Here is a 24,191-nt window from a genome sequence, read left to right on the forward strand (position 1 = left end):
GCCTTGCTTTTGCTGTGTTACTTGTGGCTGACTCTTAATATTTGTCTCTGGATCAGCATCTGACCCACAGTTCTCAGCCCCCTGCTTCTTCTCTTGCTTCCCGCAGCGACCTGGCCAGGATCGGGATCACTGCCCTCGCGCACCAGAACAAGATCTTGAGCAGCGTTCAAGCCATGCGCACCCAAATGCAACAGATGCACGGCAGGATGGTGCCAGTCTGAGCCAGTACTGAATAAACTCAAAACTCTTGAAATTAGTTTACCTCATCCATGCACTTTAATTGAAGAACTGCACTTTTTTTACTTCGTCTCCTCGCCCGTTGAAATAGAGATCTGCAGCATTGCTTGATGTACAGATTGTGGAAACCGAGCGTGTGTGTTGGGAGGGGGGCCTCCAGAAATGACAAGCCGTCATTTTAAACCAGACCTGGAACAAATTGTTTCTTGGAACATACTTCTCTGTTGATCAACGATATGTAAAATACATGTATCTATATAAATATAAAGTCACATTCGAGTTTTGATGCTATGTTTGCTGCCAGATATTGTCCTTTAAAAAAAACAAAACAAAACAAAAAAAAATTACTTTCCTTCTCCCTGTGACCTGTAGGATTACAACCATAGTGTTTTATTTGTGGGTGAAACCACAGTTGTGCATCTTTCACTGGAATGAAGAATCTGCCCTAGGATATTTTTTGCAGACTTGATGCATCACTAATACCTTGCAGAAACCTCAGTGAGAATATCATCTGGCTAATCAGTGCCTGTCGATTCGTGACCTGCCCACTCACGGGCTTGAGACATGAAATGGCCCACCTCGTGGATTACTGGGCACAACTGGACTTCTGGGGAGATTGCTGGCTGTTGTGCTGTGCTGAATCCTACCATGTAGAGACTTTTCATGAACATCTTGCCAGTAGTCAGCTGTGACAATCGTGGCTGTGGAGCTTTCGGACATCTTTGCTCTTTCAAGAAGTGATTCCCATTGCCACGTGGAGAAGGTCAGTGGAAGTACAGCATCCAACATGTTTGTGGTGCTTTATTTCTTAACCTGTGCTAGTATTTCATCACTGTAAAAACACAAATCAACCAACCTCTGTGTATTATTTGGGGATCCAGAACCCAGTCTGGCTCACAAGCTGTTGCAGGCTGGGATGTGCAGACCAGGTGCAGTAAAAGTGCACAGATGTACAGAAAGCCTCAGGCCGTGCAGTGCTCAGAGCCTGATCCCGCTTCTCGGTGTAAGCAGTAGGGATGCCTTTATTTTTGGGGGTGGAAAAACCCACATGTGGATCCCATAAAAAGGAAGAGCAGTGTTTCAAAGTACATGTACAGATAACTGTTCACAGAAGGAGGACCAAGGGCTTTTCCTGTCTATAATGTCAGAACCAGTATGTGTGCTGCAGGAAGATCAGCCTCAGTTGCTGTCACTGGTTTTATCTGAGTGGGAGTAGAAGGAAATGCGAAGGGCTCCATGCACAGCCCCCTTTAGGGCCAGCCCCATAGCCTGGGTTATCAAAGCATCTGTGGGTCTGAATGCCTGGCACATGCCAAGTTTGAACAGAGGAATATTTCTCACCAAGTGCAGCCTCAGTTTCTTCTACCAGTGGCTGTAGGCTGCATGGCCGAGGTCTAAGCACCCTTCTGTGAGTATGGCCAAGAAGGTGGCCCATAACTACTGGAAAAGCTGCCTCCCTCTGCTCGGAGCAGATGGGAAGCCGAGTGAAAGCATCCCCTAGCTCACTGGGTGGAGGTGGCTGCTGTAGGATTGTGCTTGTCCTCGTTAGATCACGTCAGACAAAGCGTTATCCAGCAAAGCTCTGAACAGACCTGGATTTTATTTATGTTGAGGCTTCTGTAACTCTTTTTGATCAGTGAAAGGGGACCAGAGATTTGTACAGATCGGATGCCTTTTAAACTCCTTTTGTGGACTGTAGGGGTGAGATGACCTTAGAAAAGTGACAGGATCTTATGCTGTGGTGGGGAAGAGGGGGACTTTTAGGATACATGCTCCTGAAGAGACACTGCATTTCAGCTGTGCCAGGCACAGTGTCAAGAAGGTGAGATTTATATTTTGATGGTGCTAAAACTGGTTCTTTGGTCTGCAATATTTTGGTCCCACTTTGCACCTGACAGCAAATTCAGAAATAATTTAGCAGCTTTATATGTCAGATTCTTTTTAACGATTGCATTTATTCTAAATCCAAAACAGCTCAGTCAGTTGGACAAGTCACACTTACTGCATCCACAGCGCTGCTCACATCATTTTTGTCACTTTTAACAATAACTTGCTGATTTTAACCACTAACTCTCCCTCACCCCCAACTTTCTCAGAAAACAACTTGTTCAGATTATGGGATGCTAAATTCAGATCCTGTCATGTCATGACAGCTTAGTAAAAACTGTTCTGCAGCATTATTTATAAAAGCTTTTCCATTTGAAGAACTTTAATATTTCTTTTAAGAAACTATTTAAACCAGCATGTTTTAATGTCACGTTGCCAGGCGACATAAGAAGCGGTTACTCATTTTAAAGACCTGACACTTGTACTTCCAGCAGCAAAAATTCTTTTGCTGAAGTGCAGAGATACATTTAAGTTTCCCCTTGCTGTAGATCTGTTGCAGTCTGTTGAGATCATCTTTTACATTAAAACAAAATACACCCAATTTTCTGGCCTATTTGAAAAAATGTTTTCTTGCAGCCTAGTGACAGTCATTCAGAACACTCCAATATTTTCTACCCAAAATGAAAAATTGTGTCCATGTGAAGTGAAAACTCTGAAGGCAGCTCCAGTCCCTTACATAGCCAGTTATAAGGTGTGTCGTGGAAGCTTGACCTGCTCCCATGTCAGCGCTTCACCAGGCAGGAATGAGTTCAGCTCTTTTCCGAGGATGTGAGTGAAGGATTGCAGCAGCTTCTAGAGGGAAACCTCAGAGGAGATACTAGGGCAGGGGTAGGTGTCTGTTGTGTTGCACGTTGGTGAAATATTTGTGTTTTCTTTTTGTGCAGGGAAATCAGATTTTGCTTTCATGGCCTCATAGCCCGTCCTGATGATCATATTGACCGCGGAGGAACACAGACCAGACACGAAGCCTTCTGGATCCACGGTTGTGTCTTCCCTAGCACTGATCCTGGAAACCACGCACTGAACAGTCATTGGGACCTGAAGAGAGCGTGACTTTTACTTTCTCTATTTTTTTCCTTGCCACTCCATTTTTGATTCATTGAAAGATGACTAACTCGATGAGATTCAGCGCCCAGTTGTCACTGGAGGAATGTACTGTGTCAAAGCCCTGCAGACTTCTTGATTTTTTTTCCTCCCCTTCTGCTTTCTCTTCCTACCTTGGACTTTATTTATATATTTTGTTGTTTTCTCTTCTTATCCCCTGGCTGTCACTGCTGCATCACAGACAGATGCAGGTGGCAGAACACTACACATCTTACCATGGACGCCAGGCCAGGTGCCGCAGCAAAGAACCCAGTTCCTGTGAGCTGCCTATATACATTGCTGAAGTGACATTTTACACGAAACGTGCCATTGCAGTGATATAAATATATTTTTTTTCCTTGAATGGATAATGGATTATTATCTCCTCTGACAGGTGCGTATGTGTGTTTGTGTGCGTGTGCGTGCAAGTCGCCTCGTGTAGAGCTGCCTGTGAATGTGCCGAAAGCACCCCTGGAAGCGCAGGAGCCCCGCTGCCACGTGAGCACAGGCCAACAGCTCCTGTCTGCAGTGGTAGCAAGAACACACACATTTGAAAACGTTGAAATTTCTGTGTCTGTAGATGTATTTTTAACTGCCACACTACCTGTAATGAGTAGTTTTGCGGCCTAAAAGAGGGACCATTTCAAGTTAGTTTTCAAGCTGTAGATTACAGGATCCGTAAGGGTGCTAAAGGTTTTCCTAAGTGTTGTTTATTCTTACTAATGCCCTGTTTATGATAAAGAGCAACCAGTTTCTCAATGGCAAGTTGATGGAGGCAGCACCTGCACATCCATCCACTGGTAACCCCAAACTGCATTCTTAAGTAGCCTTTTTTATCTGCAAAGGAGGGTTTTAAAGACTTGTTGAATGCAAACAAATATATGCAATTCTTCCATTCACAGGAGCACCTTGCTCTGTGTGCAAGCTGTGAAAACTTTAATAATCAAAACACTTCATTTGCTCCTGGCACAGTTAAGGATCACAGTCACGAGACTGTTAAGGTTACAGTAGAGAGCCGGAGAGTTGCAACGTGTCCTGTTCCCAGCATGTGGTGAGGTGCTGGAGGAGGCGCCTCCCGTGGCCCAGGGAGCAGTGCTACGGCCTGCTGGTGCTACCTACAGCAGCTTTCTGCCTTCAGAGAATTCACTGCTAACTTACAGTAAACTTACAGAGTTTCTGAGTGGAGCCGTGCACCTAGAGCCCAGGGAGTGTGCGGGCGCTGGGCATTGGGAGCAGGGCGCGAGGTGCCACCGCGTGCCCAGAGCAGCGCAACAAATGTCACGGGATGGGGAGCGCTCCCCTCGGGGGGATCCGGGTGTGCTGCACTGGAAGACCGTCCCCACCAGTGGCCGTGCTGGAGGAGGAGGAGAAGGAGAAGGAGCTGGGCTGGGGGCAGCCGGGGCAGGCGGTGAGGGGCTGCAGGCTTCTGGCACCGGGGGCCATGGCTCCGGAGGCAGCTGGGGTGAAGGGGACCCAGGGCAGCTTCCCCACTGCCCAGGATGTCATCGAGAAGTCTGGCCGGCACCACAGGCCTCTGCTCGTTAAGGAGTTGTCCTGCTCGCACCCCACTGGTTGATGTTTGTCCAGGTTTCTTGCTGTACTAATTTTGTGATGGATCTATGTATTAAAAAATATATGTATAAAATACAAAAGGCTGGTAAGTAACCAGTAAAGGGGACTTAAAAAGCAGTATTTTTCTTTTGTGACATTTTCATAACCAGAAAAAAAAAAAAAAAAAGAACTGAAATACTAATCAGACAAATAAAAAGAGAGTGCATTTATTTTTTTGTATCACTGCAAGTATGTTGGAATATGCAAGGACTGTGGTTAAAATTAGAATGTATAAGGCATATTATAATTTAGTTCATACTGAAAAAATCTAACAGCATTTCTTGGTTCGTGCATTTGAACGATCTCTGGGTTAGATATATAGATTTTCTATTTTGTTTTAATTTGTAATGTTTTTCCCTTCCATGAATTTTAGGTACACATAACTTATGTCATTTATTTATGGTCTTTTATACCTAGTTTGTAAAATTGTAAAATAGCAATGCAAACATTTGCATTTGAAAATAATAAAGTAGTTGCTGTACAAACCTGAAATGGACTCTTTCTAATTATTGCATCTTTTTATTACTCTTTTATTACTTAGTGCTTATCCACAACAAATATGAATACAAAGCTCGAGGTAATAACCCTGCTGTTTGCCTTGAGGGGATCAGTTTTCTTTGGGAGATTTCAGAGGAATGCACTCCCAAAGCTCGCTTACACTGCGCAGCTCCCAGCTGTATCTTCAAGCACGTCTCATGCTCCTGTTACTGCCCCAGGTTGTGTGGTGTGCTGAACATCAGAGAATCACCTAGGGTGGAAAAGACCTGCAAGATCACAAAGTCCAACCATCAGACATAGCTGTGACGTGGGAAGGATGCTGCAGGCAGGCTGGCCTTGTGAACAACTGCAGTGATTTTTCCTTGGGGACTAGGTCCCCTCTCTGGGTGCTATCCCTGACAAACCAATTGCAGGACCATGAGATTGTTTCATTTGTCCTCTGGGGTAGTCTGAGTTATTCTGCACCCATCTCTCCCATTGCCTGGGCCTTGGCATGGTCTCTTCTGTCCGAGGCAGTCTTGGAGGTTTCACGGCTCCCTTTTGCAGCCTGGCTGCTGACTCGTGGCACTGCCAGCCGTGCTGGGCATCCTGGGGCTGGTGTAGAAGACGTGGCCAGGGAGGGAGGAGAAGCTGGGGGGTGAAACGGGAACCAGAGGTGTGAGTGTCAGGGGGAGCAGGAAACGATGGTGAGGGCTCGGAGCAGGGAACGGGGTTGTGGGTGCTGTGTGTAAAGGGTGCTGCTGGGCGATGGCAGCGCCTGGGCAGGTGTGTGCCAAGGGTGCGATGTCCTTAACCACCCCTCCTGTGTGGCCCTGCTTAACTGGGGTGCCCAGAGCTCCTCCCATTGCACCCACCTTGTTATGGGTGTACACGGTTCAAAGGTAGGGCAAAAAGGATGCTGGCTCTTCCAGAAATGGTGCTTAAGCTTTTGACTTGTCTGCCTGACAAATACTTTGAACCCAGCTCTTCTTGGGAAGGGTTCCAGTGAAGCCAATGGAGCTGCAACATGCAGCCTTAGTCCCCAGGAAGTCCTGCTGATGGCACTGGCTTAGCATATTTCAAAAGCTGGTTCATTGTTTCCTTCAGTGCTTGAGAACACAAAGGCAACAAACTGGGTGTTTCTCTGGTGTCTTTATTTGGCCAGGTGGTGTGTTAAGAGGGAATGTGTCTTGGATGGAAAAACAGATTCCATTGCGCACACACAAAGAAAAACTTGTACAAATAGTTCAGCCTTATTGTGAAATGAAAGCAAAACCTGTACATCTTTTTAAGAAACAACTGTCGAATGTCCAGCGAGAATTGGGCACCGTCATTTTTCTCTCTCCGATTCCCCGCTCAGTTTCCCTTCCAGTTCGCAAATCTAAGGAACCATCCTACTGAAAGTTTTTACCACAATGGTTTTGTTTTCTTGAAATATATGGATTTTATTAAGATATTTCCTTACCAACAACACACTTGTTCTCTTTCTGCTCCTCATTTTGGCCACGCACTTGCACTCTAGCATGAGGCAAGGGACTCTGATTGGGTACAAAGCACACGGGCACCACTCCTCCAGCCACGCTGGGGCTGCTCTAAGCATGTCAAGAAAAATTAAATGGGTTTTGACAATTGAAAAAAAAAAAAAAAAAACATGTTACAAAAAGCTCTAAATCAACACGATTAAAATTAGAGCTGCGTTTGAGGCCTTGACCTCAGTTATTTCACCCTCTCTGTGTTCAGGAGTCCCCTTGGGCCACAGACTGATTCTCCACTGAATGGGTTACAGACCTCGGACATACCTCGTTTCTGGCAGCGGCCCTGAACATAATTCTTTGTTTACAGCAACCTCTGAGGAAGTTATATGAATACATAGAAGTTTTCTTTGAAAAACAAAAATTAAAACCTGAAGTATTCTTTTCCAATCAGCTTAGTAAATGTTTTCTCCCTGGGCGGACGGAGAGAGTAGCCACAGGACCATGCTATCATAACTTACTTTTTATATGTTCTAGTTAAATTCCAGCAATCTGCTGTGGATTACTAGCCTGTATCCAGACCAACAAAAGATAATGAAATCCTTGTTTTTTGGTGCTCTTGAACTTACTCCAGACTCTGCTCTATAAAACCTTGTAACCAATTAAGTGGGCTGAGGCATTTCGGTGTTCATTTTTGGAAGACTTTTTTTTTCTTTCCTTTTTTTTGTTTGTTTTTGTTTTGTTTTAAATGGTCAGAAGAACAAAGCCACCATTAGGAGCCCCATTCTCCTCCCCTCTCTGCCACAGTGCCTTGCCTCCCCTGGGCTCAGTAACTGAAGCCCCAGGGCCAGGCGCTCGGGGGCTGTTCGGCAATTACAAGCGCGGGTCCGCGCCCCTTGCCCAGCTTGAAACAACGGCGTGGAGCTGCTCACAGAACGGGCTCCCACATCCCAGCTGGATTTTTGGCCTTGCATTCAGCACCTTGCTGACGAGGCTCCCCAGATGTCTCCATTATAATCACCTGGGGAGGGTTGGTTCAGCAGCAGGCCAACACAGCGAGAAGCTGTATAAAGCGAGAGATGGGTGTTGTTGGATAGATGAGGGCATGGACAGTTCCTGTCTTGGGGGATGTTCTCTGAGCTTTGCTCCAATAAAGGCCTGGGGCAGCACGAGCATTTAGTGTGGTCAGCAGCTGTGGCCGGCCAAGTCATAGATGATTTGAAAATGCAGCCATCTGGGAGGTGAGGGAGCATCAGAGCTAGGCTTTAAATCCCCAAGTCCCCTAAAAGCTCAGTCCTCAACTGGGACTTTCAGCAGTGCTTTGGTTCTGGGTGTCATAGCATGGCCATGTGCCAGTGGGATTACCTGGAAACTCAACACTCAATATTTCAGTACCAGAATGCCCAGGGAGGCAGGGGACTGTGCAGCTCACCTGGTTAATCTGTCTGAGAGCTTACCCATGACTTTCCAGCCTGAAGATTTGTATTACATGACAAACATTATAGGGCATTGACTTCTACCTTTTTGAAAAAATGGTTAAAATTCTCCTAGGGGAAAAAAAAAAAAAAAAGAAAAAAAAAAAACTTTGGAAAAAAAGATGGGAGGTTAAAATTTCTCCATGCTTAAAGAGGCTGTTGAGTCGACTGCAGCAGCGTAGTGTGAACGGCCTAGAAAAGGTGGCACCAACAATAGTAAGAAAGTGAGGATAAAGGAGTCGATCTGGTCCCTCACTTGGTATGAACTGATTTCACTGGAACTGTCTGGATTTGCATCAGCTTAAAGATCTAACCCTTAGCCATATGGTATATGTGAAACTTCAAGGTAATTTTATTATTATTATTATTATTTTTCCTCTAAAAAGATATTATATTCATGTTCTGGCAAAGAGTTAAGTCGTGATAGCATATTCAGGTTGTCCTTTATTTTTTATGTGGCTGTTACTCATGCGAATATTTGAAGGATATGTTGAACAACACGAGGTAACAGTACCCAACAACAGACAGAAAGGCTTCTGTGGAGTTCCACAGCTCCTCTCTGTCAGCTTGGTTTCCAGGTTTATATTATGACTGCAGATAGGTTTGGTTTGACCAAATGCTTAGGACTGCAATGCAACATTGAACCTCGGAGACCTTTCCCATCATTTTTGCAGAATTCTGGCTTCTGAAGAGACAGGCCATCTCAGGACACCCACGCCTTCTTCACCAACTTCTGCTCTCTGGTATGCACAGATGGAGGAAAGAAATGGGCAACCAACCAGTCCCCACATGCCATTAAGACAATTAAGACATGACATTAAGGCATTCCTAAGACAAGTGTTACTGGCTTCAAAAACCGTCCAGAAGTTTTCCTTATGCAGATGTTGCTTCACTTTTCACCTGCTTTTGCGTTCGCACCGGGCTGCAGCCTGCTAAGAGCAGCTTTCCACTCGCCCAGGGTTTCAGAGCTGTTTTTTTGCAGCCGTTTTATTGTCCCAGCCAGGTGGAAGAGATCATCAACATTTTTTAATCAGCTTTGGAAGTGGGTGTAGTTGATCCAAGAACAAAACACATTCACCAACTGCTAAATCCAATCGTCTGTGGGTGACTGATTACTTTAAGCTTTCCTAATTGACTGACTGTGGGATTTCTGTGAAGGAGTTATTCTGGCACTCAGGAAGTCCACACAACTGTTTCAATCCTGGGAATAACTTGCAAGTTGTGTACTAAACTGTGTTTGACTTCAATGGTGCTGAGTGTTTGAGCAAAGTACACAGGTGGGTGTGCCAGAGCTGTGCTGGATTAGAGTGGGTGGTTTTCTCTTGTTAGTAACAAGTTGGGTGATGAGAGGAGTAAGTCTGTGGAACCCTCCAGAAGAGCTTGAGGAGTCTTCCCCAGTACAAAGCTCCTGTGATACCTCCCAGCATGGTACTACACAATGTATCTGCATCCATCCACGTGTGTAAGAACTGTCTGCACGCACACACACACGTGCACAGCACAAGCCTGATGCTGGCCGCCCCGTGCCGCTGCTCTCAGCCTCCCCCTGCCCACAGCCGCTGCCGCCGTGTGTGACGCTGCACAACTGAAAATGAACCTGCCAGGTGCTGAAGTACCATTTCCATGGGCAAATCATTATTCTAGGGCAAATCATTAATGCCAACATTGTTTGTTTTCAACGCAGTAGACGACTCCAGCTGGGGATGGATGTGCATGGTGCACAGGGATGTTTGGGGTACGATACAGAGCAACTGCTGGAAGGCGGCTCAGATCCAGGTGAAGGTGTAGGTCCACTTCTGCAGTCATCACCCTCAGCTTTTGGAAGTCTCTGGTGAAGGACTGGGACCAGGGCTCTCAGGGGATCAATGGAGAACATCTTCAGACACAGTTCTGTACCTGTGGAGGGTTGTGCCATGAGCAGTCAGAGCTCCTGGGAGCCTACCCTGCGAAGCACTCTTCCTGGTTCTGCCTCACTTCTCTGATAACAATAAGAAATATCTTGGAAAATTTTTAATTAACATAACTCCTTAGCTCTTCAAAAGAACATACGTGAGTCACACCAATCTGTCCCCGAGTTACAAGCTGGACTGAACAGTTTGGGTTGGGCTGACAACTGAGTGAGAGGAACAGGGTGCCCAGGTAGCTGAGAAGGAAGAGATGGAGATGGGGGCCCTGGGGATGCCTGCAGGATCACACGTGTGAGCTGTGAGCTGTGGTGTCGGGATGATAAGGGGGAAAAAAGTCACTTGTGTTCCCTGTGCCCCAGAGAAACAAACATATGTTGCTCTATTGCTAATATATGTAATGAACTACAGAGACAAAAAGTTCAGGGCTTGACTTCAGAAGCACAGGGGATATCTTTTTGATAAAGTATTGTGTGATTGCTTTTCCTGTAGTTGCCCATCAGGAATCCTTTGGCTGCTTTGTTTTGTCCAGGGCAACTTGTGAGAGTGTGACTTCAGTCACAGAAGAGCTTGGTGGTGCTACATGGATATTCGATACTTTGCTGGGTAGAAAATTACACGCTCCTACATTCCTACATTACATTCCTACTATTATCAGCTAACATTCCTGGAAAAAAAAAAAAAAAGAGAAAGTTGAAGACCCATCTATGAGCTCGTTGGGGGAATTCATCCCCTGACATGAAAGCTCCTTTGTGCAGCTGTGGAGCTGGATGTCTCATGCAGTGCTAGGAGCTTTGCCTACTGGTGGGTAACGGTTCTTTTAGTTGTAACTTTTATCATTATTTTTAAACAGTTTCTCAGCCGCTGCACCTTCCTGTCATCTACCCTCAGGGTATCTTTAAGTGAACCTTCTTGTGAGCCTGCAGTCCCTTTCTAAAGCATAGACGTATTTTGGGCCATGGATGAAATCGCTACACGTAACAATTACAGATATGTTTGGTAACATGATTTAGCCAGGGCCACTTTTACTTGTTCATTGGGCCAGTGTGATTAAGGAGACAAGACAAACACACTGTTGACATTGCATCTTTCTGCTACCCTGACTTCAGCCACCTTATTTTTGCCTCCATCTTAGGTAAACACAACTGGTTGCCTTCAGCATTGCCTTTGAATAAGACCACCAATGGTCCCTGTGCATCTAGCCTGCAGAAATCTAGCATCTGTGCATCCAACCTGCATTCTGGCTGCAGAAATTACCCAAGGTGTATCCCAGCTTGGGATACCAGCCATGGCGGCAGCGCTCCTGGCTAGCCAGCAGCTGCCTGGGAGGGCAGAAGGAAGCCGTGAGGATGGAGTTCCTGGTGGACTCTCAGATCCTTTTCTCCTCAGGCTGGGGGTTGACTGTTTCTGTGCTGTGGGAGCCCCGCCAGGCTCAGCTGGGGAAGCACCTCAGGGACCCAGAGGGGTGGTGTTTCGGGGCTTAGAGCCAAGGAGGAGCAGATCTGGTGCTTCTGCAGCGGGTGTGTTTTGTATCACAGAGAGCCTTCGGATTGCTGCTTATTTACCAAAGGGGTTGGGGCTGGGTGAGAGCAGCAAACAACAAACAACTGTGGTTTAAAGCAGAAACACCTGTGAAATCAGGCTAAGTTTGTGTATATATTTTAACTGACTGCAGGGACAAATTGTTTCTTCAGCTTGTAGTTCTGCAGTGGGTTGAAAAATGACACAGTCTCCGTGCCCTCCTCCCAAAGTCAATTGTTACCGAGAATTGAGCCAAGTGAAACAAGCTTTTGTTCCTTGCAGTGGAAGAAGAAAAGCTCAACAAAATGGTTTTGTCTTCCAGAAGCACATATGGTCAATTCTGGGCCCTGTGCTCAGATTTGTAGGGCATTGACCAAAGCAACCAGATAAAGCGATAAATAAAGCAAGGACCTCGTTTGGGTTGTCAGAAGAATCGCTCTGCAGGTTTTACTGGAGTTTGCTTTCTTTCCCAAGAAGCCTGTATATTTTCAAGTGGAAAAGTACATTATCTAGTAACTACTCCACATGCAGTTACCAGCAGTGCCTGTGCTGGGTTTCTACACCTATGCTTGGCTCTTCGGTCCCTCAGCATGCTCGTTCTTGAAGCAGACAGTCTCAGGTCAAGGTTTGTATTACAATGCCCTGGTTTATTGTTGATTTTTGACTGCTTCCTTCCTGTGCTCATCCCATATTATTCATAGTTCCTATTCTCCAGCTCTTGGTTATGTCAGTTTCATCCTTTTCCATCATTAAACCTCCCTCATCCCCAACTCTTGAATTGCCACTGGTGAGATTTTCCTGTTTTCCCAAGTCCTGCCTGTGCTGCACTTCCCTGGTAGCTGTGTGCTCGTTACGGGACTGGAGAGACTCACACTTGCCATGATGACACGCATCCAGACAGCTTAACAACACTATCAACTGCAGATACAAGCATGCTTCAGGAATAAATGAAAAGCAGTTCCATTTAAATGATTGAGGAAATAGACAACATGCTATTGGGTACTGGAAAGCTTCCTCCCATTGTTCACATTGAGAGCAGTTGTTGACCATCACGCATGTTCCTATCTTCTTGTTGTGAGGACGAGTCCGCCCCTCAGGTGTGTGTGGGGAGCTGTACGTGGTGGTGTCCGTAGGCACGGGACTGCCCAGGCAGTGCAAAGCATCCAGGTAACCCAAACAGCTTCCCAGCACAGGACTAGCCACCAGATGATTTTATAGCACTCAGTCTTATTTCCTTGCTGGAATATATAAATCTTTTGTTCAGATTTTTGTTCTAATTTTTATTTACTGCCAAACAAACTTATGCTAACGCTAAGCCTTTCCTGCTTGTATTAAGGAGGGATTTCCATGGACTTATAAGCTTACCTTTTTGAATCAGAATGACAAGTTAGTTTATCTCATAATCTTTAAAATCTCATTATCAGCAGGAACAGCATATGGAATCTTAAACTGAGCAACTGGAGGTCCTATTTGTGAACAAATTGTGTCCATGCTGAAGGCTGAGTCTGTGCAAAAAAGCCTGCCTCTCCCATATGTAACTTCATGCATGAGCATTTAGCCCTCTAGATGAGGTGAGCCCTGTAGATGTAGATGAGCTGCAGTTGCTTATTTACCTAGGGCAGTATTGGGCTGGTGTGATCTGGGCTGCGTTGCTTCATTTGTTTCATTTTGTGGCTTTTTCTTTTCTCTTTGGCCTCGGTGTTGCATGCTGGGGCTTCAGTTCAGGTGAACCCAGTTGAGGCAGCCTAGTTTCAGCTGTGCTCATTTGTAGACAGTATTTGATATATACGGTGCTGCTCTTTTTGTTTATGTATCATTTTGTAAACCAAACTGGATTGTTTTAATGAATTTGCTGAAGAATGCAGTGAAGCATTCAGCTCATGAACTGTCCTCTCTGATTCATCGCTATTTGACAGCCAGTGTGTGACTGGGCAACCGAGTTGCATGGGATTTTTTTAGGTTGCCTCAGTCAATCAAACTTTCTCAGCAAGAAACCACCACTTATATAAAAGAAAAGAAAACAAAACAAAATGTTCATATTCTGAAGGCCAGATTTCTGTAAGCACAAAGCAGCCTTTAAATGGCTGAAGACATCTGCTGGGGTTTTCCTGGTATCGAATACCACAGAGTGAGCATGGTTTGTCTTACAGCACTTCGGTTCAGACCCAGCATGGCAAGCAGGTGTGAATCCAGTGAGCTGAGCTCTTGTCCTTGCTCTGCTCTGGGCTCCAGGCTGTGATGGGTTTGCCTGAAAGCAAAAGGCAACAGGCAGAGAAACAAAAGGGGAGATGAGAAAGAGGAGGGGAAGAGGAGGAGAGGGACAATTTTTAACACAAAGCTGTGGAAAAGAGCATACCACAAAGTGTTTTTCAGAGAGGAGAATTTGCTCATTTTTATAGTTTTCATAAAGAAAAGTGAAGTCACAAATTAACAATGTTCAGTCTGTTCTGATGAATTAAAGTCACACATCGCTATTTACTAATTATTGAAGCAAAAAATAATCTAAGAATGCAAAATCTGTTGCATATTAAAGAGTTCAGAATGTGGACAATGGTCCAAAGAAGTCTCTGGATGTGGCCTGAGATGCAGGGCAGATGTTTGTAATGCATTGCATACGTCCCCCCATGCGCATCTGATTTGGAGCTGGCAGTCTGCGATGTTATTTCATTTGATTTGTATATTTGAAAAGCCCCAGCTCTTTCCTCACTGAAGATGAGGAGATTACTTTTTATCTTTGTTTTAACTGGACATAAGTGAAGCAGATTCCTGACAAAGCAAAAATCCAAACATTTTTCTTTCTGTTACATTTTAGAGAACAAATATTTTTAAGGCTTCAGACGGCTCTGTGAGCCAAGGGTCACAAATGGAAAACTAGAAAAGGTGGGAGATAGAGGGAGATTGTGTCAAAGAAGAATGGCAGAGCGCTGGCTGGGAAACACAATAATGGATATTATTGCTTTCTGGGTAGAATGAAGGGGCTGTGCCCTTGGCTGGTGTTAATTGGCCTAACTCCACTAAACCTGGTAAAGGATTGATCCACAGCAGCTGTAATCCTCGAGTTAAATCCCAGCCCCACTGGGAGTTTTATCATTGCCTTCAAAGGAGGAAAGATTTCAACCTGTGTGTTATTTTATTCAATCACCAAGTGAAGCTCCTAGCAGTAAAGCAGCTCAGCTCAGTCCCGCTCCCCTGTGGGAGGCATGGGCTCAGACTGCTTTATCAACTAGGAGTGTGGAACTGGCTTTCAGGAAAAAATGGACAAAACCCTTTTGAATAGGCCTTTGTCTCGTTTTAGTAATCTATGTTTTTTGTTTGTTTGTTTATTTTTCACAGATATAACTCAAAACTGCTGAATTTTCAAATTTTCAAATCCAGGCCTGGCGAGAACTTTAGTTTTTGGCTTGTTTCATAACAAAACTTTGTGGCAATGTACAATTTGGTTTCAAGTAATCATGGCAGACAACTGAGCTACTGCTAAGCAAACAAGGGGACACATGCACGGATCTCATTTTTACTCCATGCCACGTGCAGGATGCAAGTGTTGATCCTTGCTTATCACAGGATAGATTCAGGGAAGCCAAACACTACACGATGTGAACCAGGACCCCTGACTCTTTTGGGCCTGATAAGATTTACTGACAGGAATGACAAAATGTACAGTCCCCAGCTGGACTAAATCTCCACCTGATGGAGTCAACGTGGAATTGGCCTTCAACTGCCTTTATGAATGCTGGTGTGAGTTCAGAGCTGACTGAGAGCTACCACAGAGCAGGCTGTATGAATTCTGAGAAACAGGAAAACACTGTGAGAAAGCTCCTATTTTTGCATCCTTTATGTTGTTTTCACAGCTTGTAACTGCTGAGCCATCAAAAAGCTGCATTTAGGTTTGTTTCTGTTGTTTCAACCATTGCCTTCTTTTTTATTTAACGGTATGGACCTGTGAGTGGTGTATACAGAATATTGGCACCTTCCTAATGATCTTATTTGTGTGGTGAATTTAAGATACTAAATTCAACTTCCCTTAGAAGTAAGCTGGACTTTCTTCTTTGGGCTGTGAATGAAATAGTGTAAGAAACATAAAAATCCCTCTGTCAACACTGCAGAGATGCACACAAAGCCAAGATAAACTCCCCTCACAACACAGCAAATATCCGTGCACTGGTGCATGGGAAGTAGAAAAGGAAGAGCAGCGCGTGAGGTTCAAAGGTAAGGATATCCGCAGCGGGGACCAGTTTGCTTGTTCAGATTTTTTTTTCTCCCCAAACAGTTGTTCAATTTTTGTTATTGAAAAGAGATGATATGGGAAAAAGTAGCTCTTTTGCCATAGAAATAGGGTCTCTTTAGGCGCTGTTGTCAAAATGCCTACCTTTGGGAGATGGCTTGTTCAAAAATTGAATAGCAGTTTTGGGGAGGATCTCACCTGTTTGGTTTTTGTCAGTAAGCCAGAAGAGTAGCTGCTGTGTCAGAATGGTGGTGTTTTAAAGACTTTGATAAAGCTATTTATTTATTTATTTTCTTTCTCTGTGTTTTCTCTGTCCTGTGCTGGTGAACCTTTCACCTGAAATCATTCCTAAGCTACTTTTTGCAACTATGGTCTTCTCAGCTTCATGCTTATTTCTGTTTTATTTATTTTTCCATGCAATGGCTTTATAACTAAATTCTCATTCCTTTCTTTATCAGATTGCCACCAATCACTGGCAGCAAGATCTGAGAGCAAGCTCACTATAGACTTCATAATATTGACAGTGCTTTTGCAGTAGCGTTAGCACAGGTTCACATCTCCAGCTGTAGCCTTCCAGCTCCAGCCACATTTGGTGGGCAGGAGAAGGGTTGGGGCTAGCCTCTAGCAGGGAATTAGGGTGAATAATGACAGTGGGGAGTGCTCGGTTGGGGTTGTGTGTTCGGGGTAGGCTTTCCTTTTGGTCAACTTGAAATGAAAGCCTGCTTTCTCTGTCAAGCCACATCCCTTCTCCTTAAAGCTCTAAGTGGCTAAATATGCTCTAAAATGAGGAATTGTTTTTCTTTGTTTGTTTGTTCATTTTTTTGCTTGGATGTTTAAAAAGAAAAAAGTTTTAGAGATACCAAAATGACATGTTCCGACTCCACTTTAAGGACAGTTTTGGGGCTTTGGCTGTGTAACAGATAATCTGTGCATCAGATGAACTTGCAAGACACAGTTCAGGCAACAGATGCGAAGAGTGGAAAGCATCCAGTATCAAATTGCCAAAGACTTTCAGAAGGACTAGCAAAGAGTCAGGAGGCTGTAACAGGAGAGTAGCTGGGCATGCTGATACTTCTCATGGCTCTCCTATCAGCTGCATCTTGAGAAATGGCTCACCAAATGCTGCGAAGGCTGCTGCAGCTATCAGTGCTAGTAAATAGCTGAAGCCCACTTAATTCAGGCTTGCTTAGGGTAGCTGGAGAATTCCATCACATCGCACCATGGCTTTGCACAGGCACTCCATAAATCCACATGGTCGTCTCCTTATCTGAATTGCAATGCAGTTATTAAACAAATTGCAAGTCTATTTCATATCCTTTTTAATACTTTGAAAACTGCACAATATAAGGCTTAATAAAAGCTGAATGCTCCAAAACTGCTCTTAGAACTGAAAATATGACTACATCAAAAGACTTTACAAGGGCAGGATTTTAATGGCTGAATAATACGCTGGAACGGAGCAGTAATTTCTTCTCGAATGCTGGGATGAATTATTTATGCTTTGACAACATTATGTGTCTCTAAAGCAGCTTTTAGTTATTCGCCTATTCGAGGACACAGCTGATCCTGCTGCCCGCTCTTGTAATTACATTAACCTCTTGACACTACATGACAAGCTTTTCCTGTGAACTGCGATCAATAGCCCATAACTGCTACCTATTTAATAGGGCCATGGTTACACTTCAGTTCAGATATAATTAGCTCTTTTCCCCCTTCCTCTTTTAACAGAGCGTGGAAAAAGCCCCATGTTGTTTAAATTAAAAACAAAAAAAATAAAAATAGACACAACAAAATAAAGGCTGTTAAGGAAAAGAATAAAAGCATTCAGATCACTGAATAGGCAATATGTTCCCCAAGTCTCTGCTCAGAAATGCACAGCCCTTCCATTAGTTCACATCTGCATTTAAATGGAACTGGAAGCCATAGGGTATGAGGGCTTGTAGGAATCAATTACAGAACTGTTGGTACAGGTGGGCAAGGCTGCGACCTGATACAGTTGAAGCACATGCTCATAATGAGATAAAGTAGGTTCATTTCTGCTCTGTTTTCACCCAGCTTTAATATAAGCATAGCACTTTGTTGCCTCTCAAGCCTCTTCATTTCAGGGATGTATTTGGGTTTGGATAAATACATACAGGGCTGAAAATGAAGAAGTTCAACTAATTGTGTTAACACTTTAAAATGAGTGGTGCTTTCTTGTAGCTAATCTTTTTGCAGTTTGGCCTGTATTACGGATTATCTGAACAGACTAATGAATACCATGTGATGGATAAAGACTTATCTTAGACTTGATGTAGCAGAAATTACCTGTCCAGGAGCAAATAAAACAGTTTTCCATTCCTTAATCTGTAGGTGTATAGCCACGATCATGCCATTGGCCCAAAGAACATTGCTCAAGTTGAAATTTATCTGCTTATATTCACTACTCCAAATAGGTGTTTGTGTTTTCATGTGTTACTTTGCAAAAGGGCCTTTTGTAATCGAAGGTTTGTTTGTTTGTTTGTTTGTTTTTGTTGTTTTGTTTTTGCTTGATATTGGGGGCCTGAGTACTTTATGCTGCAGCCCATTTTTAAAGGACAGGACAAGCACTTGTAATAAAGCTTAATAACTTTTTCTTTATAGGCTGTTTGCAAGAGATGTATTCTTGTGCTTTATGTGACCCAAAGAAATCAAGTCCATGATGCTCCTTCGAGGGATCTCTGGCCAGGTCTGCACCAAGAACAGCTGATGCTACCAAAGCATTACAAAGCAATGTGGGTAGTGAAAGAACCTAGAGGGTTTCTCTCATCAGAAACGTGTATTTTTATATCTATGAGCACTTGAGGCAAGGTTCCTCCATGTTTTTTAGGGACATGACCTGAATTTCAAACTTTTTGTGGGTTAGATGTTTAAATTTGCAGTAAGATCTGGGTCTTAGGTCTTGCTTTCCATTCACAGAGGTTACTGGAAAATATTCTTCATTTCCTTTTCTTCAGTGGCAGAAAATTGTCTTTTGTGAGTGTAACGTTCATGACGGCAATTTTGAAATGCAAAAGCTGCAGACTCTACCTTCAGCTTAAAAGTGGCAATTCTGAAAAGAAAATGCATTCACTTTAAGTAAAATAATAGTTTTTGTTTACTTGTGTTTGTATATTTTACTTACTTAGACAATGCTGCAGACTGTAGATGTTGCAGAGGTTATAGAAGGACTCATGGACCTGACAACGCTTTGATTTCACGGAAACAGAACTTCAACTGCTTTGTGACATTGATTTCCCAGAGTCAGGGCAAGGTTTGATGATAAACAACATATATTCTCTGGAAGACTTACCTTTGCTTAGTAAATATTTCATTTCCTATTTCAAGGCTGTAACAAAGCCACAGTTTTACTCTGACCTTGAAAATTCAGAATGGGATAATAGATGTGTAAGCATATTTCTGCTATAAACTCTTCCTTATCAGTACGTGTAGTTACTATCTGGATACTTTTTTATTTTACTTTATTTTGTTCAGGACAGACAGATTAGCAGAATTGTTAATACTACTATAAGTTGGAGTAATAACACTGTTTGAGATGGTAACTAGATGCTCCTGGGAATAGCAGTGAAGTAATCAACCACAAGGCATGGGTTCCAAGGAAGCACTGAAATGCCTTCCCATTTCTCCCAAAAGACAAGAAAGAGAAGAGCTGAATTAGCAGTTAATAATATATAATGAGTTAGAAGTTTGAAGTTTATGATGATTCATAATTATTGTAAGAAACCAGTTTGTCAATTCATGAATTCAAGACAAACTTGTTTTCCTGCACACTGACTATTGCCATTTGTTGTAGTTGTGGTGTTGTATGATCTTTCAACAGGGTTCAATTTTTGGAGATTTTTTTTCCTTCCTACAATAAATAGTAAGTAAGCAAAGGGTTTGGTGTCTCTGAAAAAAAAAAAAAAAAAAAAGAAAAATAGGAGTCCAGTCAGATTTTCAAAGACATTTTTGGTAACAGCCCTTCCTTTTCACAGATTTGTTGATCCCTGTAGCTGACAAGGTAGGTTAAAGCAAGTTCTTATAAAACCACTGTCCTAAGAAAAACGATAGATTATCTGCCTCTCTGCAGAAGGGAGACGTTCTCTTTTTATGACTTCTGAGAACATCAGGAGTTTGCCAAAGTGAACCTCTTGTAGCCTTGACAGCCTTGAAAATAGAGCGAATGACAGGGTAGGAAGGAGACAGAGGTAAAGGACCTGAGGGGAGGGCAGGGAAGGAAGAAGGGAGAGGGCTGCTTCTCAGAGCAGCTCCCAGGCACAGGGCTGAAGCAAACACCCTGGCAGCACAATGGATGAGTGTGCCTGAGAAGATGACATTCAGGAATGCACCAAACAAAAAAAGTCATTTAGCAGTTCACTCGCCTCCACAGTTAGCAACCCCTTGCCCCTCAGGTAAAAACAACACTTTTCTTCCTATTTTTATAGGTTAGTCATATTAGGATAATGTCAGGAGATCTGCCTTTATGGTGTTAAACACATAAGTGACAGTTCCTGTACCAAATATATACTTGCCTATTTATAAAAAGGGAATGTTTCATTATCCCCAGTTTACAAAGTAGGAGCTGAGGCACGCTGAGAGGTAGTTTTTATTAAAGGTCACACTGACGTTATGTCACAAAGCCAGGAACAAAAGTCAGATCATCTTTAGGATCATAAACCTGTTCCTTAACCACAAAGATATCTTTCCTCCTTCATTTTTACTGTTTGAAATAGGCTGAGAAACCCTTCTGAATGTGGGTTTGTTTAATGGCATTACAAGATTAACAGTAGTCATCTGGCCGGAATTTTCACTAGGAAGTCATATTACTATGTATTTATTTAATACAAGATAACCTTTCATTTTCCTGCCGGCAAATATTTTATTTCAGAAATACTAAGCTGACTAAACTTACAACTTGCATGAGTGATATGAAATCTGAAGTTAAACAGCAGACTGTTTGTTATATTTATAACTGATAGGAAAAGGGATTTCAGTTCATAATTAAAAATGAAAAAATCAACAGCTTGTCAGCATGAAAGTGAAGGAAGTCTGCACTGGAAAATGCATAGCATAGCTAAAGAATTTATGCACTTACTTATTTTCTTGCACACCCTTGTGATTAATCTATATGCTATCAGCCGGGCTTCCGAGCAAGTATTTCCTCAGCATTGCGTTGCAAAGAGCAAGGTAGGTCTTGAGAAGAGTTGAGAGCTGCTTCAATTTTCTGGGCTTTTCTTCTTGCTTCTAGAACCAGCAGGCTCTGGATTGTTGTGAAGAGAGTGTATTTCATTCTGCCAGGCCCTTTCCTAAAGCCCATGACAATTTGACCTCATAGTGGGGTATACTGGTCTTTTAAGGCTGAATGAGCTGAGAATTTGGTTTGAGGGTGAGAATGTGGTTTCGTTTACTATCTTTAAGCAGATTTGGCACCTTCATCTGACGTGGGGAAGTAGAAATGAAAATCAAACCTGGAATCACCTGTATGGCAATGCAAAGCACTCCCACTTGACTGGCAAGACATAAAATCACAGGACACATCTTGAATGTAGGCACAAGTCCATTAAAGCTGGTATTACCCTAACTCAGGAACTTCTTTTCCAGAGCACACTGGTTCGTTCTTTTCTCAGTTGGGGTTCAGGCACTTCCTAAAAACAGCTAAGTTCTTCAAGTGTTTCTCTGAGGCAACACTAGAAGTTATAGAAAAAATACCGTTCTTGTATCACAATCCATCTATTTGCCTATACATTATTTAACAATGGTCATGTAGGTATGGCAAGAAAGTCATATCTCATGACCCCTTTGAGATGCTACAGGAATAGTATTCCATTACAGTATATAGTATCCATAATGGCTTGACAGATACATTTGCCATATCCAGTGTCCACTTTAAAAAGGGAAGGAGAACAATGGTAACACGATCAATCTATCCATACGCTGCATCTCAGGATACAGCTGGGCTGCTTCTGTTGAAAGAAAACCCTTGAATCTGACAAACACTTTGCTTCCAAATTTGTTTTTCTATTGCGTTATTTCAGGAAATAATTGTTGCTTTAAAACAGGATTTCAACTGCTGTGAAGCAGCTGTCTGCAGTGAGTAAGCTATGAACTCCCCTGGCTTGATGAGGTATGCAGAGCACAGGCACCCGGAAGAGAAGACGTTGGGAAATCTGGGCCTGCCATCTACAAAGAACTTCAAGATGCTTTCATCCAGAGCAGGAACTATGCTCATTCCTATGTCTGGGACAGGAAGCAAGGTCAATGGAAAGGAGTTGCACGATCCCTCCAATGCCAGTGAGGCTTGCTGTGCTTTAGGCGTGACAGCACTTGGCTGGGCATCTCCTATGGTTATATAGGAGATATACAACCTTGCAGGATTGCTTGCCCAGACTTCTAGTAGGATTTTCCCTCCTTCTGTTTCTCCTCACTGTCTTCATCCAAATCAAGTCAATTAAGATACTTGCCCTCAACCTTATCTTCTCATAAGACTTCTCACCTGATTGTTGTGTAATACTCTGTAGCCCAACTTAATCTCAAATGTAAATTGTAAGCAAATTTCCAGTAATAATATCTTTCCAGTGTCTTTTTTTCTTATTTTGTCTGATTTTTTTAAAGCTCATTCGTATTTAAAAATGATTTGACTAAATGTTTCATGAATTTTGCTTGCACTTAAGTTAACTATTTCCATATTTAGCAGTCCCTATCAGACTGCTTGTTCACTTTGTATTCAGTCCTGTAGTCAAGGGAATTGACTTCCACACAGCTCTGCATGGATCTATGGCACAGATTACCACAATGAGTATGGTATTATATTTAATTCTTAACTGGATGAACATAATCAGATACCTGTATGAATGATCACAAGAAAGTTCAGATGTTCTTTCCCAATTATTCAGAGAAAATATAAAACTCAGTTTCAACAGTATTTATAGAAAGCAAAGGTATCACAGATGCTAATATGACTGGAGCATCTTTGTGTTTAAGTTTGGATTATTTTTCCCATGGGATTTCTTGAATCCTTTTTACATTATCCACCCCACTCCAGCCCTGCCTATGGATGAGTACTGCCACCTGTTTTCTGCTAGATCAGCTACCCTTAGTCTATCATAACAGCATGTTGGGTTCTTGATATCTCTGCGTGTATCCTCATGTACTTGTGTTTGGGATAGAGAATTTACTTGAAAGATCTCAGAGACCTGACAAATAATAATAGCAGAAAAATAAATTGGACTAGAAGGACTGCGGTATAGAGGTAAACATACAGTGTTCTGGTAAATATTGTGTGCTTAGTGAGGTACCTGCTAAGAAGGGTGTGAAAGCAAAAATTTGTAATTGATGGATATAGAAAGTAAACAAGGATTCAGCTACTCTATAGAATATGTGATATAATTTGGAGCAGTAGGATGAACATAAAAAATAAAAACTAATTTCATCATTAGCAAAAAACCTTGGCACTGGTGTTAGGCTTTCAAATAACATCCTGAGGTTGTGATGGATTCTTGAAAATTGATCCTATAGGTATTAATTAGAGAACCAATAAACATGCAATAGGCTGAAATGTTGTTTCTTCTGGAGGGATTGCCCTAATGATCTACGCAGTAGTTTTGGGCCATAACACCTGTGATTTATGGAGACTGATGAGAAAAAGCCCTAGCAATGTCTGTAGGATGACCTGGCCATCGATAAAACGCCACGCCAGGCAGCTCTGTAAAGGCTGAAGGGAACGGGTAAAGAAAAGAGGCACCTGGAAGGGTGAAGAGTAAAACATACAAATGTAATGCTCTTCTAAGAATTGTATCAAGGAAAGAGAGTGCAGTGGAGCAGAGATGGTGGGCTTCAGGTTGTCTTGTCCCCAGGCCCTGAGGCAGCAGCCTCATGGCAGCTTCCTCCAGTCAGGACAGGACAGTGACAGACAGACCAACTTGACAGCAAAAAGCAGGAGAACTGAACACAGCCTTTGGCGAAACTGAGAGAATTTTGTTTTAACCTGATGAAACAAAGCTGTGGGGAGCAAGTTTCCAGTCAGAAAAGCAATGGTGGAGACCCTGAGCAGGGCAGATCTGCTGGGCCATGCCTGAGGCGCAGCATCCAGCCTGGCCGTTGAGAGGGCCCGGTGCGTCCCACAGCACCCTGTGAATTGTATTTTAATGGCCAGTGGCTGAAGCCTTTTGGTTTGGTGTCAATGTGTACAGTAAGCACATACAGTAAAAAGCTGTTGGAGGCAGGAGGGTGCACTCTTCAAAAATGAATTCAGAAGGCCTGGTCCAAGTTGCTAAGAAGATATGAGATGGAAAGGAAAGGTGAATGG

The 24,191-nt window shown here is 43.2% G+C and overlaps 1 protein-coding gene and 2 long non-coding RNA genes across 4 annotated transcripts in view; all 3 read left to right on the plus strand.

Annotated features, from left to right (window-relative positions):
• The window catches only part of EPHA4 (EPH receptor A4), a 94,919-nt gene extending 89,944 nt beyond the window's left edge, over positions 1-4,975 (plus strand). Inside the window, exons 17-18 of the mRNA XM_084530285.1 lie at positions 107-1,000; positions 3,009-4,975. Of these exons, the coding sequence (XP_084386411.1) occupies positions 107-221 (115 nt within the window). The 3' untranslated portion in view covers positions 222-1,000; positions 3,009-4,975. The remainder of the gene's footprint in view (positions 1-106; positions 1,001-3,008) is intronic.
• Positions 4,976-7,880: 2,905 nt separating this feature from the next.
• LOC311441657 lies at positions 7,881-23,526 on the plus strand. The gene is made up of 3 exons (XR_014696122.1): positions 7,881-8,588; positions 8,917-12,292; positions 21,946-23,526. It is a non-coding gene; the product is annotated as an uncharacterized lncRNA (long non-coding RNA).
• Positions 14,714-19,782, plus strand: LOC311441656. 2 transcript variants are annotated; one of them, XR_014696120.1, is made up of 3 exons: positions 14,714-15,873; positions 18,512-18,642; positions 19,036-19,782. It is a non-coding gene; the product is annotated as an uncharacterized lncRNA (long non-coding RNA). The 2 variants fall into 2 exon arrangements; XR_014696121.1 differs by having other exon boundaries at positions 18,512-18,596.
• Positions 23,527-24,191: the final 665 nt, after the last annotated feature.

This window comes from Aythya ferina (genome assembly GCF_964211825.1).
Source record: "Aythya ferina genome assembly, chromosome: 9".
In the NCBI taxonomy this organism is placed as follows: Eukaryota; Metazoa; Chordata; class Aves; order Anseriformes; family Anatidae; genus Aythya; species Aythya ferina.